The sequence below is a fragment of the Grus americana genome, chromosome 11 (assembly GCF_028858705.1).
Source record: "Grus americana isolate bGruAme1 chromosome 11, bGruAme1.mat, whole genome shotgun sequence".
Taxonomy (NCBI): Eukaryota; Metazoa; Chordata; class Aves; order Gruiformes; family Gruidae; genus Grus; species Grus americana.
This window is the reverse complement of record NC_072862.1, coordinates 6718379-6735563: the sequence shown is the minus strand read 5'-3', so window position 1 is coordinate 6735563 and position 17185 is coordinate 6718379. Positions and strand designations below refer to the sequence as shown.

Sequence of the window (17185 nt, the reverse complement as noted above, 5' to 3'; positions counted from 1 at the left end):
CCCTGGGCTCTTAAAATGGAAGTTTGTTTTGTTTCCAAGCCTTCTTTCTTTTGTAGGCAGATGTGAGAGCCGTAATGCTAAGCAAATGGTATGTATTAAGCCTATACAATGGCTCTTTAAAAAATAATTACATGTGGTACGAGAGGGAGAGGAAACCACTCCATTCCTGTAAATGGCCACTTAAGATGTGGACAATAAATAAGTAACTGTAATAAATAATCTGGCATATCTGAGCTTTAGCATTTAGGAGGATTAAATCAGAGCTTTCTTCTCCGTTGTCTGCCGAGATGCATTGGAAATGGAGTTGGAAGGAAAGATTTCACTCAGAGTTGTGACAAGGTGTTGGAAAGCCCATGGGAGCGTGTAGGAGCCTCCTGCCCTCCCCTGTCTCTCCCCTGTGTTTTGTTACACTTTTCCTGCACCACCCCTCCCCGTTCACAAGCATGTGCCGCTCTCCTGTGAAATGGAAGAGACTCCCTTAAGTCTCATTTGCCTCTTGCAAATAAGTGCAAGAACACCGCCTGGGGAATAAAGCCTCTGCCGGCAGAATTAACGCGTCTCCCACATTGCTCGCTGGGTACTTAGTCCTTTGCGTCTCCAACGGCTTTGCCTTTCCACCAGCACTCTTCCACCCTCCTCTGCCCATTCGTACCTGCTCCTCACAGATGAAACCAGCTGCTCTTCTGCTCTGTGCAAAGTCCGAGTGCCGGTATTTAAATGCAGCTCCAGTTGCTAAGCCTCGGTGACTAGCGGAGTGCCTGCTGGGGCTTGCAACCGAGGGCTGTGTCGCTTTAAGGCATGTGATACTTTCCCGAGCAGGGATGTATTGAAATAGGCTACGGTACTTACAGCATCGTATAGCAGTGTACGTACAGCTGCCTTACTCTGCACTGCCCGCGCTGGAGTGAGGCTGCTCTGTCGTTAAACATAAACTGCTCCTCGTCCTTAAGTATCCTGGAAGCTGCAAATTATCTCAAGATCACTTCAAAGGTCTCATCAAGCAGAAGGTGATGCTAGGAGATGATTTAAAGGTGAAAATGAGAAGGTTTCCACCCCTCAAACCTTGGCCACTTTTCTGACGGCAGAGTCTGAGTGCTCCGATGTCTTTACTCTGGGAACAGGATTTGTAACGAAAAGATTTGTTTTTTTTTTTTTCTTCTTCTTTTAATCCTGATAAAGAAGATTATTGGGAAGCTATTCAAAATCCCTTATTGTGATACAGATGGATTTAAAAAAGTGTTAGATCTTTCCAATGAACACTAATAGAGTGCTCTGCTCTTGGTTGGATTACTCAGGTAAGGAGCTTCTTTAGGATTTAAGATTCAGAAAGCAGATCTGCAACTCATCAGATAATAAGTGGAGGAATACTCACTGCTGGGTTTCCTACTAAGATGATCTATGTGTAAAAGTGTGTATGTGACAGCAGTTTGCTGACAGACAAGTGCATGAAGAAATGTTTGTAAGAAATAATGAATTTCGAGCAAAAGTAGTTTGAAATAGTGTAGTTTGAGAAAGGGTTTTTAATAAAAAAGAGGAGGGAAAAAAAAAAAGGCTTTATTATTAGCTCTCTGCTTGAGTGGGTTAAGTCAGTCTGCTGTCCATGTGGTTAAGAATGTGATGCCCGAGGAAAGACAGAGGAGAATTTAGCAGTCTGTAGAAGTTTGTCTTTGCTTTGCTGTTTGGCTAGGATTTTAAAAGTGCAGTTTAAATAACCTGAATACCTGAAATATCCCTATGTGAGAGTCACCTTTCCCTCTTACCTTGTTGTATAAAAAGCATGGGAGCACCAAATACGACAAGAAGGCATTAATTCCTGAAGACACGGGAAGTCTACTGGGAGCTCCCTGAGCTGAGGGGATTGAATCTATTTTGCAAGATAAATAGGTCTAAAAAGAGAGGAGAAAAAGTACACTGTATACTGCAAAGTAAACAGTCAGAAATGAAATTAATTGTATGCTAAGCATGTATCAAACACTCTATACAGAGAAAGCAAGAGCCTCATGCTGATAAAAATGTTTTGATAATTTCTGTTAATTATATTTGTCAGTTTATGTGGTTCTTTTCAGCCAATTAGACTTAAAGCTTCCCAAAGACTGTCTGCTGCTTTAAAATCAGGGGCAAAAAAATATAAAATTACAGAGGTAATAAAATATATGCATCTATTTCACTATTTTAATATTGTTAATATTCCTTCTGTAGTGATCCCCCTGATATATCACATACAGACTCTTTATTTTTTAATTTTTGTTTAAGGATGTGATTTTTCTATGTGAGAGATTTAATCTTTCAAAGTCTTTCTTGCTCTGTGAAAATGATGTTCAGCTGATTGGATTATTAGATAGAAAATGGCATCGCGTCATTGGCTGAATAAGGAGAGTGCCTGAAGTTTGATTAATTTGGCAATACAAAATGCAGCAGAAGGTGTTGTTAAGGGAACTGGACGATACGTAGCATAGCTGAGCCTTGTAAACCTCCCAGTCCTTGCAGGAATTGAGAAAGAGCTGTTGAAGTTAAAAAGTCAGAGGCAGATTTAGTCAGTTAGTACAACAATGAATACAAGTACGAAAAATCACAATTGTCTATGTTGGATGGCCAAGTATGCCAGCACTGGGAGACAAAGAAATTGCTCTTTCATTTTGCAATGGGAATACCTTAGATTTTGACACAATCTGCCTTGTGAAAATATCAAATCTTCTATAGAGTATGTATGAAATTAAGTCTGGCCATAGTCCAGTCTCTTTACGTGCACGGGTCGAACAAAAGGAAGCTGACTTCATCTGGGGATTAGAACACAATTCTGAGAAACAATTATTTTGTTTAGCAGACAGCATCATGATTAAAAATTAATGCTTGCAAAAATCAAAACCAAAGTGTTATCTTCTGGGTCAGTATTAGCCTTCCATTCTTAGGGCTGGATTATTTTTGAAATGCATCTCAGATATCTGATGATGTTGTATGCCTATCTGTAATGTGTTTAAAGTAGTTTTGATACTATCTGGACATCATGGTTTTTTTAGCTGGCCATGTGATTTTTTTATTATTATTTTTATAACTCCCTTATAAATACAGCTATGGACCAGTGTGGGAATATTTTCTAGCCTTCTATTTAGATTGGTTTTGTTTTTTTAGTCCTCAGTTCATTAGCTTCATTTTTACCACTGAATTATTAAAGTTATCCAGGCTCCTGTGTTGACATCTTGTTACCTCAACTGTCCTTCTTGGACATGACCTTTGTTGTATGACAGCTGCATCCTGCAGTGGGGGAATAGTAACCCAGAGACAAAAGACACTTAGCAAAAGGAGTTAAAAAAAAAAAATAAATTAAAAACCAAATACTATTGTAATGGAAGCTGACTATTCTGTGTGCTGTAAGGCAATGAATAATAATGTCTGTCTAATATTTTGTTTAGAGAATGGCAGTGGTCTCTGCAATGTCCTGGGTCCTGTATTTGTGGATAAGTGCCTGTGCAATGCTGCTCTGTCAGGGGTCCCTCCATCACACTTTCCAGCAGCATCACCTGCACAGACCAGGTAGGACTGAGATCAGCTGCGGGATGCCATAAGATCGCAGGCTTTCTGCCCATGCTTATGTCTGTCTTGATAAATGACTGAATAATCATAAAATCCTTTTTATCATTTAACTTTTATGAGTTGCTTGCCTCTATATTGCACAGCATCTTTTTTTTTTTGATCGGTCTAACGTGTTTTGCTTTGCCAATCTGATGTTGGAATATTCATCTTTTAACATCGTCTTCTGACAACTTCCCAACACAGGAATCCCATTTTGAATAACTGTTTAGTTTCTCTCTTTCTCTGTCCTTATTTCTATTTTCCCCTTCTCCCCAATTCATGCAGTTCTGGAGTGGGTGTATAATTCAGCACAGATTTGGATAACTTTGCAGTTTGACCGAAACTGGACACGGGTTTTACTTAAAATACTGACACCAAATCTCACTCATAGTCGCTAGTGTTTACTTGGAGGTTGGGTGGTTGCTTTAGCATAAATGAGAGACACAGTTTTTCTAAGGTTCTCAAATTTACCTCTGAAAACTGATGGGGTTGCAAAAGTACAGCCCAGAGGAGAATTTGGGACTGTCTTTCAATGGAGTTAAATGCCTGTGAAGTCAGAATAAATCCCACAGGTTAGCAGTGGAGAATGTATCTCACTTTGACTGTTGTGATCCACAGAGACTGCACATTAGTAGTTTTATTGTGGTTTTATTAATAGAAATGGATCATGTAACTTTTTTCAATTGTTAATTGTGCTTTGAAGAAAATGTGCCGTATTAAAGATTGAGGAGTTGGCATATTCCAGCACGGTATTATCATCTGGTTAAAACTAGATGGGCCAAGAATGTCGCTTAAAAAATTTGGATCCAAGGAAAGGTGGGAGATGTTTTAAGAGCTTTAGAAATGAAAGTTGGAAAAAGTTAACTCGCAGCGATGAATCATTTAACAATGTGGCAACTAATACTTTAATGTTTTGGGTTTTTTGATCTAATGGCATACCTTCAGAGATGGATGGTCTTGAACTGCAGGTCTTTAGCAGCCTCAATGACTCAAAGTTTTCCCAACTACTTTTGTTGTCCAGAAGTCATAGGTATTGGCACTGTCTTGTAATAAAATATGCATAGTACGAAGGAATAGACCAGCTCTCGGTAGCTATGTTAAAATATCAGATTAACTAATGGTGTTATGTCTACTAGCTGGCACTAGAAGTTTGAGAGTGTTTGAAGTTTGAGTGGTGAGATTCTTATTTGGGACTTGCAGAGACATGAACAAAATATTTTTTACAATGCAATTGTAAATAATGCTGCTGGTTATTTGAGTCTCTCCCCCAGTGAAGGAAATAGGGAAAAACAGCCCAGCTAAACAGAAAGGTAGAAGGAAAACGTAATCTCGTTTTGTAAAATCAGTTGAAACAAGTGACATTATGAGAAAAAATGAGAGCTGGGCAGATTCTGAGCTCTGCAACATTTGCCTAAGCTTGAAAAATCACCTTTTTTATGAAGCAGGAACAGCAAGACACTGAGTGCATACCAAGTGTTAGGGAGATGTGAAAAATGACAAAATCTTTCACTCAGAGATGTGATACAGATAGAGTGAAGGTTTTACAGCTGCCTCATCACCTACCTAGAAACAGCCAAGCTTTCCCTCCTGCGAGCCTTTCTCAGGCAGCTTCTCCGCACCCTACGTGAATAAGATTGATGGTGTTCTGATCCCAGGCAGCCAATTTCAGTCTCTCAAGAAATAATCCACTACATTGACAGATGGGTGGAATTTGACATGATGTTCACCTCGGATTCAGATTGTGCCGCACCTGGGAAGTACCAGCTAGTGAGTGTCCTTTAGGGAAACTATTAGAGATTTTGGACAATTTCTGCTGTCACAACAGAAAATCAAGACAGTGTTTTTAATAAGGCCGTGAATTTGCAGTCTGCCAACCGAATGTGAAAGGTTGTACATAAAAGGGATGGAAATATGTTAACTAGCAAACTGAGTGATTTTAATGTATTCAACTGCAGTCCCTCAGCACACCCTATTTTTCATATTTATAATATTAGGAATGCGTCATTTACTTTTAGTTAGTCACTGTGTAAGTAAGATTAAAATGTTCAGCCAAATAAAAGTGAATAAAAAATGGATGTGGATGAGCCAGTGCATAATTTCAGTAATTTAATATTTGGTATATGAAATTTCAACTTATTGAATCATGGCAAATATAGCCGTAATCAATAGCATGCTCAGCATACCTTTTCCTTCAGTTCGTGATCTTCCATAGATAATGAGATGCTCTAAAATAAGAGATTTTGAGCTGCTCAACTCCATCGTGGGGCTACTTGGTACAAGATAATTAAAATAGCAGGTTCCACCCCATCTTGTGCTTCTCATACTTGATGAACAGAAGAGTCTCACTGAGCACAGGAAGGTGCAGGTAAAAGATAAAATCCTCATGGAGTGTATTTAGCATAATAAACTTGAACTGAAGTCAGTGGATTAGCGCAGTGAATATACCCATCTGTGTTACTGCGGGTAACTCGGTTCTAAAATGCTGGAAACCAAGGGCAATATATGAAAAGGTTCGTTTATCATCAGATTTCTGAGCTTGTTCTTTTTTTTCTGAAAGGTTCTTAAGCAAGTGTCTGAACGGGTTGAAATAGGTTTCTACAGAGTATGTGCAATCACAAAACTTTAAAGCTTCCTTTCAGTGGAGTATAATTTTTCAGTTTTATAATTCAGGACTTCTTTGTTCAGTTAGATGGAGCAGAAGGTAGGAACCTGAAAACAAATGCGATAAACCACTTTACGTGACAGTATTTGTAACTGACTGTAGCTCTACTTTCTCTGAAACGTTGGCAGGCGGGCACAGATAGTACAGGCGTAGTAAATATTGCTTGAATGTAAGATGGGTGTTGCTATGTTATTTGTACCTGTTCATGAATTCTCTCTTCTCTCATTAACACAATGGAAAGTTGGAATGCTACTGTTAAGTACTCTTAAGGATTGGTGGCTGTTCCTTTTCACTCTGATAGGTGAGGAGGGCAGGGTACGTTTTCAGGCTTTGTCACTGGGATCTGGAGGAGACCTTTGGGATAAGCTAGTTGAAGACCATTGCGGTATAATTCTCCTTGGGTAATGCATACAACTTTCCACAGGTTTTTTTATGACTATATTTCATTTTCATGAAAATTATGTTAGGCAAAGGACGTATGAAAGCATTCACAGGAAATAACTTTGTGGAAACAAATCTCCATTTTTTTCAAGCATGTCATTTCTGTATGATTTAATAAGAAAAAGCGATAATGAGAATTCCACAATGGCCGTTTTCGGCTCTGAGATACACATGGTTGTAGAGCTGTTGAATTGGCCTGAGGATTAGAGTGGGCAGGTTGTGATTTGCAGAGTTCCTGTGATAGTCTGTTGATCATCTGAGTGACGGGATTGACCCCACCCAGAGGTGGGAATTAGACCTGGCATTTGGCAAGACAGCAAGATATTAGCAAAGCAAAGGGTTCAAGTTTAAAAAGCAAAACACTCCCCCTCAGTCATACAATTCTTAGAAAATTTTCTGGCTTTGTTCCATAAGGGAGGGATGTTTTGCTCCTGGTGAGGACCATGAGCTGGTATGAATCATAGTGGATAACTCTGGCCATGTGTGGCTTAAAAATACAGGAAAGTGCATTAAATTCACCTGTAAGTTTGTGCAAAATAATTAGCTAAACATCAAGGATGCTAGGTTAGCCTTGCATACGCTGTAAAAATGTGAGGCAGACACCAGCAGAAACGTGTACCTACTGTGGCAATGCTGACATTTGCAAATATGTTGATTAAAAATAGGCCTGTTCAGAGGAAGAAATCATGGACTGAATCAAGGCTGGAATCATATGTCTACTAAACATGAAGTACCTTTTATTGTGACAGTAGTTAATGATGTACCCATTAAAGATCATCTTAGGAAGTGACTCTCTATACCTCATATTACAAGGAGGAAAATCAGCCTTGAAGAAATTCTGCACAAACTAACAAGCAATATCAACCTGAGGATGCTCTGAGTGTGTTTCTCAGTAGACAGCATTTTGCAGAAACTTGAGTCTGTGGCTGTGAGCAAAAAATTTCTTAGTTCTGATCTTGGCCTTCCAACTGATTTTTATAGCCTTGGGGGAAACCGCATATTTTCACATTTCAAAAGGTCTGCTATTTTCATATGCCCTGTGTATGTGGCAATTCAGTTCAAAACTGACTGGGAAGAATGTTGGTCTGAATCTAATTCCTCAGGAAAGCGTAAATAAAATGTGTCTTTATTTTGCAGAGCAACTGAGATTTGGAAGATGAATTCAACAGGGTTTTTGCTCTTGATATTGATAGAAGCAAGTGTAGGACTAAGTAATCAAGATATAAATGTATACAGTTTCTGTGATTAGCAAGAATTGTATTCCATTAATCATACTGTGTGAAGGCCAACTGTTGCCTTCAGTACACAACGTCCAAATTGCCATGCAACAATTTAGCCAGTATGCAGTAGATCATGGATACGAAAGCTGACAAATGGTGTTTCTTGCTGTGTTAACAAAAACAAACAAATTTATAAGCTTTCAGGCCTGATTCAGATACCATTCACACCAGTAAATGCACAAGGGGCACCGTATATATCCCAGTTTGCTCGTGATCAGAAAAACCTTCTCACAAGGAGCTATTCCAGTCACTCACTGGAAATCATCTCTCTTGTGATACCTTTCTGTTACATACTTCTGGCCTTCACAGTCTGTTCTTGAACGTGTGAAACTACCAACTGCTAAGTAAGGAAATCCAGGTTGGAGGTACTTTGTTCCTAGTCACACACAAAATATATTTGGATGTATGTGGACAAATGTATTTTGTGTAGGCAGAGAACCGATGTAATGAAATCAACACTTAAGGATGAGGCAGAATTACTAGCAGCGTGACAGCGATGAATTGCGTACTGTGCTCACGTGATGCCGTTGTTTACAGCAGCAGGCTTTATTAGAAGTATTGCACTTTTTTCTGAAAAATCAAACTTCCAAAAGAGAAACAACATGGCTATAGGGTGTGTTTGCAGGTGGAGAGTTAGCTATGGCTTTTTTTCTGGGGTCTGTAAGCTGTTACTTTAATGGGCTCCTGTTTCTCAGGAAAGGGGGAAGTGTAGGTAAGCATTGCCAAGGAGCCACTCAGTAGAGGGTCAAAGGGAAGAGGACACCTCTCTCTTCACTGGAGAAGGGCGCGTAGCTGCAAGGCTCACAGCTCAGTTGCAGGTGGAGGAAAGCTGTCACCAGTCACGCTGCTGAATGTGACGCCTTGTTACTTCTGATCCAGGGAGACGAAGCAACCTGGGGGGGAGCAGGTGTTGCAGCTCAATGGACTGTGAAGAACAGCATGGCCAAGTTGTGTGGTGGGGCACCGAGCAGACCGCTGTGCCCAGCGTAGCTCCACAGGAGCTGCTGGAAGCATGGCTGCGTTCCCTACGATCGCCCTCACAACACACCTTGTGCAAAGGAACAATGGCAAGGTGCTAACAGTGCTGTTCTGAGAGAAAGGATGTGCCTCCTGCATGTGTAGTTTGCACTCACAGTATCTGTGCTCTGCTTTGGTCCCCCCTGCTCCGTCCTTCCTCCTGGCCATGCTCCTGTCCCCATCCCATGCCACTTCAGCTCTCCCTCAGGCCTCTCTGCAGGCAGCCACACAGGCAGGCGCAAAGCACGTTCCTCTCTGCGCGGCAGGAGCTGCTCTGGGGAAACAGGGACCACAAAGAGCCTCTTGCTGCGCTGGCCCAGGCAGGCATCTTCTCCTCCCACAGCTGTGTGCTGAGCCTCCATCTCCAAGTGCAGCCTTGGGGCCTTGGTGAGTCATGAAGGGACCTTTCAGCGCACTGCGCTATTTGTAGCTTACTGTCACGGTATTAAAGACTGCGAGAATTCATACTATGGTGGTTAAGTCCCAAGGAAAATTTGGCACCTACAAATATAAACCCCAAAGGCAAACTACGTTGCTCTGCGCTGAAGTATTTCTGCTGATAACATCAGAAACCTGCCTTTAATGATTAGCCTCCTTTAGTCCAAGGCTCATTTATATTTTAAAAGGCAATATCCAAGTGCATTTCCTCATAAGATAGATGTGTTTTCTCCCATTAAGTTTCATATTGTTTTATCCTACCCTGCCTATAATCTTTGTGTTTCCTTTTGAATGTTTTCTTTTCACTGCTGTGAAATCAACCTTTGCTGTGAGCAAGATTTATTTTCCTGATGGGATTCAGCATTTTTGCTATTTTCAGATGCTCTGTACAGAACAGTTCTCTCCAGCTTATCTTATTTTTTTTGCATGGCAGCGGTGTTGGAGATTTCTTTTCATTGTGCTCTAGGCAGGGACCATGAAGACTGCAGCACAGTTGGACTCTAAATTTATGAGACTCAGTCAATGATGCACAATGGGGAATGGGGGGTGTAAATTAAGCTGAATGAAGTTAAAGCCCCATGTATGTATCTGTGACTCATATTTCTATGCTCTATTTAGAAGATTGTTATCTGACATCTCTTTCTTGCCTTCTGTATTCCTTTCAGAACAACAGTTTTCCCTTTTCCCTTCGCAGTTGGTGAAGAACCTTCTTGAACGGTCACTTCAGTGACAGCAGGTGCAGGATCACTGTTGCAATCATATGATAATCAATAATTGTGTCATAGTATTCCATTGTAATCCTTATTTTACTTTGAGAGAAGAGCTTTGCTTGGGAACTGAATTGATGGCAGAAATGGAGAACCTTACTAGTTTTTTGGATGATGTGAAAGTGATTCCTTGAGAATCACCAAGTCAAGATGGACAATCTGTTAGCAGAGGTGGCTGAAATTCCTTCTACCAGGGTGCTCTCATTGTCATGCCTTGTGTTTGAGCTACAAGTAATCTGGGAATAGTCTGCTCTACACTAGCAGCTCCCACTGACAGTCACATGTGCCGGGCGCTGTTTAAAACTGTACATAAATATTTCTTCTATGAGCTGTGAGGTTTTATTTATATATCATGCACCTTACCTTTCACTAAATGAATAGGCAATTAAAAAGGAGCTTAAATGGTGATCCTTGTCTCTTGATCATTAGGAGAGCTGCTGGTTCAGATCAAAATGTGCATTTAATCCATCCTCATGCAGGATTCAAAACTCCTGTTGGATTAATTTGGTTTTCTGCAGATGACAAATCTGAATTGAGAGCCTTCATTGTGAATCCTCTAAACACAATGAGCAAAAATCACTTCTGCAGTTAACTTGCGTGCAAGTGAAAGTTATATTGATGGAGAACTTGATCAGAAAACTCCTATGAACGGAAATGTCACTTTATTGGTAAGTGGGGTACTTGGAATTGTGATTTCCTATGTTGTAAATAATGTCAACAGGCTCCACAGATCAGCCTGTGTGCAGGCAAGAGCCTCAGGAACTTAACTGCACATGCTCTGATAAAACTTTATTATCTTTTTTTAGTGTCCTCATTAATGCTCTTCAAAAATGCCATTAAATATTTCTGGCAAGCAAAGCTTCAGTGTAATTTTACTGTATTGTTAAGGATTTATTAATTATAATCTTTTCTTGTGGAGTCTATTTATATTTGATCATGACACTAATTGGTTGCCCAAACAAACTAGAGTTAATTGTGTTTAATTAAGTGGTTGGGAGCAAGCAAGGATAGTTTATTTGGAAAATCAGTTTCATTGATTTATATGTTTATTTGTTAAAAGAACACGAATAAATGAAGGGAACTTATTGTTTAGCACCTTTTTCCCTACGTGCTGCCCAGCAATCATCAATAACACAGTTGTGACTTTGAGCAGATTCAAGAGTGGAAAAGTATCTGTTATATATATTTGCCTATACAAACCTATTAAGAAGTAAATGTTCACGTTCTGAATCATTCTGAATTTAAATAAAACCTAAAACTAAGCAGAAATGAGATCAAGTAACATTGAAACTAACAGTAAGATAGTGTTCAGAACAATGCATTTTGAAAAATGCATTTCAGAGAAAAACTTAACTTCATTTCAGATATGCCTAAAGGTGCTTTGGAGAAGGAAGGTATTGCAAAATACACTAAAATATGACTATAGCAATATTTTCTATAATAATTATATTAATACACTATATAGTTATTGTATTTCTATGATATAGTGATTTCTATATTTTCTATTACGTGTTTCAAAATCAGTTAATTTTACAGTTCAGAAACTTTTGAACACCAGCCTATTTCATGTTTTAATGTTAAAGTCAGTTCTGAGTGGAGAATTCTGAGGACTTAACGTGGTGGTTTTGGGCTTTTTTTGAAGAATTAGTTTTCCTAAGCTGAAATTGTAATTTAAAAAAAAAAAATAGTAGTTTGATATCTTTATTCATTCCTTGTTTCTGCCTTGATATTCCTTGTTGGGGGGGGGAAGTAGAAACCTTATGCAGGTAATTTCATCCCAGCAACTACCTAGAACAAGTTGTCATCCTGATAAATGAATAAATCCTCCCTAGAAGCATATATTTGGATATGCCAGTGGGTGCCTTTTTCCTAAAAGAAATCAAGACCTCACAGACTTCAAATTCAATACCAATGCAAACACAAGGAAGGTCTTGTGTGTCCTTCTAGCTAGTACCAGCTCTTGTTTTGGTTTGCAGCAGCACTGAACTTAAAGGAGGTCTAGTGTCTCCAGAAGTTTCCTTTTCCTCCAAAATCAACCTTCTCTGCTGTTTTAATAAAAGGTATTTCCCTTATCTAAAAATCTTGTTTAAATCCATAAGCTACCAGGGCTACATTAACAGTGTTTGCTGTGAATGTCATTAACTCATGAAGGCCTTTTTCTCATGAAGGTTATTTGCATGGGATGTTTTCAAATCCGGGTGGTCAGTCAGCCAGAACTCACTGTTGTGTGTTACAACAAAAACTCAAGAGATAAGCTGAAGATATCAGAGGTTTTTGAGTTTGTAATTGGTTTCAGTGTGCCAGGGCAGGATCTGACAGAGAATGATTATGTCTGAGCCAGCTCCCACATCTGTAGTATAATTATTTCTGTAGTAATATCATATTTTGGTCAGACTTTAAAATGGAGTGCTTTTTTTTCCCCCCAGGTAATTAGAAACTGCCTTTCCATGGCTGAAACCTCAGTGCTTTCTCTATTAAGGCAGCTGCCTGGGTGGTGTTTATCTTAACCTTGTTTTGAGTTTCTCCAACAAATAGATGACTCCTTTAGTTCTAATTTAGTTTCTCTTGGTATTTCTATTATCTCTTTCTAGTTGGCAGGCAAGGAAATCAGATGTGCATCAAATGAAACCATTTGTCATGGATTAGTGCATGCAAATGCCTTGATGACAGCAATAGACAAAAGCTAGTGAGAGTCTGAATGCTAACTTTGGAAGAGAAAATTAATGAGACCAAAACACTGGTGATAGCAGCCCCTAAATGAGATTACTCAATGCCTCAGAGCAAGGCGATGCTCTTCTGTCCCCTTCCTTGCCAATTTTTTTTTCTTGCTGAACTCTTAAGACGTTAGGGTAAGGCACAATGACCCCTGCTAAGGGTAGAAGTGTCCATGGGAGCTCCTGGCTTTCCCAGAGCTACTCAATGGCAGGACCTTCCCTCTGCCTGTTAAACCCCATCTGCCCCCAGAGCAGAGGAGAGGGATGGGGCTCATAGGTAGGCAAAAGTAGAGAAGACCATTGGTGGTGTTCCAGCACGTGTAGTGTGGTTTCGTTGCAGCACGCTGGGAGTCAGAAGGGCTGCCAGGCAGGATACATAACCGAATCATGTCGAGGTGGAATGTATCTTCCTCAGTGTCTTGGTTGGAAATGTTTTGCATTTCCCTTTTCCCCGAGGACAGAATTGGTAATTGTTTAATGCTGATCTCCTACTGTTGATAACACAGTGAATTGAACGAGTTGACAGCAGTTATTAGGTATTTCTCATGCTTGTGATTGTTATTCCAGTTTCTTTATGAGCCTGGTTGGACTCTTTTGAGTCCTAAAACATAAGCGCGGGCTCTGACGAGTTCCCCACTTGAAGGATGGTGTGGGGAAGAGCTGAGAGACAGTTGTGGGAAGGGAAATTTGAGATGTCCTGACTGGGAGCAGGCTGTGGACAATGAGCATCCTGTGCGCATCTGTACATTGTATTTCCATCCCTCCCAAACCACCCTTTGGAGAGCACCAGACAAAAAGGCTGTAGTTTAGTGAAAGGACTACAATGTACCCAGATTACCTGCTGTCTTCTCTAGGTTTTTCACTCCACTTCAATCTTTTTTTCCCTACTGCTTATTCTATTTCTAAATCTGTCTCCTTTTAAATCAGTTTCTTTTATTTTCTTTTAAATCTTTCCTTATGTAAGCTCTTATGGCTCTCACTTCTAGAAAAGGCTCTCTGAAATTCCTCCTCTTAAAGTCAATGCACCTTGATGTGGTGTTTGAGCAACAAAATGCCACTTGATTTCATCCCAATTAGAACACTACCCACACTTCTGCCAAATAGTTTCAAACATTGCTATTTGGAAAGAATCAAAATGGAGCTATTTGATGAAAAGATGTGAAATGCTGAAATATACTTTCCGCTTTCTGATATTGGCACCGTATTTTAAGTGTTTTCTAACAAAAACTGGGGGAAACATAGTTTATAACCTATTTCACCCATAGGAAAAATTCTCTGATCAGAATTTTTCAATGGGAAAAATTTCGCATGTACTTTGTGCCTGTCTCTGCAGCAGACTGTATGTAAGGCAATATACTATCATAGTGGTTTCTAGGTTATTTTTTTGTTTCCCCTCTCTGCCCTCATGCTTTGATTTTGTGTATTTGTACTGGAACCAGACCTTCATCCTTTATACTCCCAAAGTTTCTTGTTATTTTAATGTTGTAGTGTAGTCAAGATGCCTTGTTGAGGTCATGATGCTACCACAGACATAACCATGTTGGTCAGACCGGCTGATGCAGGCTCTGGAAAGAAAACTCTTGACTGAGCAGGACCAGTTCAGAAAACTGGAACAAATGCTGGTGATAAAAATAGGTGCAAATTAAAGGGAAAGGGATTTCTGCTTTCAGTGTGACTCATTTGATGCTTTCCTGTAGTAAAACAGTTCCTTGACTTTTTAGATGGTATTTGAATTGGCTTTGAGCTGCCTGTTGCTGCACGGTGTTTTGTGATGATGTGCTTTCTACGAGCAGTGTGGTATCAAGCAGTTCTTTTGTACCAGTCATACCCCTCTGAGGTTCGGGCTATGTACGTGTCCCCCCCGCAAACCCTGTTCTTGTGTAAATTGAATTATTTGCTTATGTTCTCTTTTGTTTTCTATCAAAGTATAGTATCTAGAGATAAACAAACTACAAAGCAGTATTACATTCATCCTGAAGTCCTTCTGATGCGGATTGTAGGTCTTTAATATGCTGCTCCCTGCATCGGAGGGGCTGTGCACTTTTTAGAGGTGAGAAGGGATTATCCCTTGGTTCTGACAGAATCTATGAATCAAAGTCTGTTTGGGGAAATTCATACAGAGTTTAAAATGCAAACCTGCTTTTAAATGTAACTACAGCAAAATAATTTCCTCTGTATAATACATGTGCATTGTATGAATTAGTACCTAAAGTTTCAGAGGTCCCACTGTAAGCTGTGTCCTGTCTGCTTTTAAAGAAGTGCTTTAATGTCCGGATTTCACATAGGAGCCAAGCAAAGATATGAACAAAATTCAAATATGCCTTTATCAGGAAGGATTATTCCATATTCTGATAGCACACACACAGATCTCAGACCATCAATATTTGCTATCAAGAAAGCATAGTTTTACAGGACACGCAATCAATACCTGCCGTGCTGTTTGGTTTTCTTTCTCTTTATGCCCAACCAGGGACAGTCGATTCCCCTGTGCAGTCTGTACACAGTGTCCAGCAGTGGAACAGAGCAATCTAAGGAAACTGAGCGATCTCCATCATGAGCATATTTAAGGCAGCTGAGATGCGAATAAGTGAGGTTTTGTTATTCTGTTCCTCACATAGCCTCTCTAAGTGAGGCTGGTGGCTGCCAGACACTGTCCTCCCAGCTGGTACCCAGAGCAGGCATCCCATCCCCAGTGCTCCGTCCTTGGCATGGCTTGGCATGCGAGTACAAGCATTGCGGTGAGCTGGGTGATGGATCATGGAGGCTCTTAGCTCCCTCTTTTCATGAAATCAAGTGCTTTAGTGTAAGCCAACTTCACGCTGGCTTAAACTTTCATGGTGGTTAAGCTATAATCTATCAGACTGCCCCAGCTGTGAGGTGTAAAGAGCCTTCACGTTCACTTACTGTTACTCAATTGACAAACAAGTTGTACCGTTGTAGTGAATTTTTTCCCCTGTGTCCGTGCTCTCAGCTGAACCACAGGCTCAGCACACGCAGACAGGCAGTTTACTTCAAATGTGGAACTTCCTGCTTTTTACTTAATTGCTTCCTTTAAGGGATGAGAAGGTTGGCCTTTGGACAAAAAAGCTTCTGCTTTAAGAGTGTTTTGCACTTGAAGGCTATGCTTCCCACCAGAATTCTGTGTTCCAATCTTTCACTGGCAGTGTAACACTGATTCTGCATAACTCAAAGCATATCTTTTATAACGTGTCTGACTTGCAAATCTTGTTAACTGAACACTGTTATCTCAATATGCTTGCAGGCCAGCTACAGCAGCATAAAATCTTGTGGCAAGATAAATCATGCCAATTTTTCTAATCGGGGAAAAATATAGACTCTTTCACTTGCTACCATTGGAAAAAAAAAAATAATCTCCTGATTGCTTCTAAAGGCACAGATTGATCTGGGGAAAGAACTAGAAGATCATTCCCAAAAGAGGACTGTGCTCTGGGGGCTCCAAGATAGAAAATCACCTGTGAACAATGTCTTGTTTGGCCCAGCCAAGGGGACTTGGTTAGGCCAGGATGCTGTTGGGGTCCTACATGTCCTTCCCCACTAATGGCCCTTTTTTTGGCTGCTGCTATTGAGTTTTGAGCCAAATGCAGAAGGTTTGCTTCTTGCCCAGTGGAACCTAGAAGACATCCAAGCTGGAGAAAGGTCTTCTCTGTTATTTATCTCTGGTTTAGCAACACAGAAGATCAGAGGTTATGTAGCTATTTACCACTATTGTCATGTTTCTTGGTAAGATTTCATGCTGTTGTAGAGGTACAGCAGGAATCCTGTGTCCCAGCTCCTATCAGGGCTACCTGGCTGGACTTGGGGAGTCCTGGGAAGGGATCCTCTTCCACAGGATCCTTCTCTCTTGCAACGTAAAGGTGACTGAACGTCAGCTGATGTCCGCTGCCTGGCTTGCTGAGAGTATCTAGAGGCTCTTGTTAGGCCTTGAGAATCAAACTAGGACTTGGTTCCATCTGTATTGCTGAATTAATGTAAAAAATGCTCATTTAACCTCTTGTGGTTATAAGCTTTTATGTGCTTGAGGAATTGTAGTAAATTTTATTTTTTATTATTGACAATTGTTTGTTTTGGTATGCTGAAGGAATACAAGGTAACTCAACATTTTGCAAACAATATTTCTTTTGTTGTGTGACTAAAGCAGTATAAGTAACTGAATGTGGGGGGTTTTTATTTGACAGCCAAAGCAAGATATCTAAGTGTTTGGTGCAGTATTTACATTTTGAAATAGGTTTATAACAGTTGGATTGTTTTTCTTACTAACTGGAAAAGAAAAAAGAA

At 40.1% G+C, this 17185-nt stretch overlaps 1 protein-coding gene across 1 annotated transcript in view; it reads left to right on the top strand.

Annotated features, from left to right (window-relative positions):
• The first annotated feature begins 464 nt into the window (after positions 1-464).
• The window catches only part of TAFA1 (TAFA chemokine like family member 1), a 228561-nt gene continuing 211840 nt past the window's right edge, over positions 465-17185 (top strand). Inside the window, exons 1-2 of the mRNA XM_054838181.1 lie at positions 465-1295; positions 3411-3531. Coding sequence (XP_054694156.1) covers positions 3414-3531 — 118 coding nt within the window. The 5' untranslated portion in view covers positions 465-1295; positions 3411-3413. The remainder of the gene's footprint in view (positions 1296-3410; positions 3532-17185) is intronic.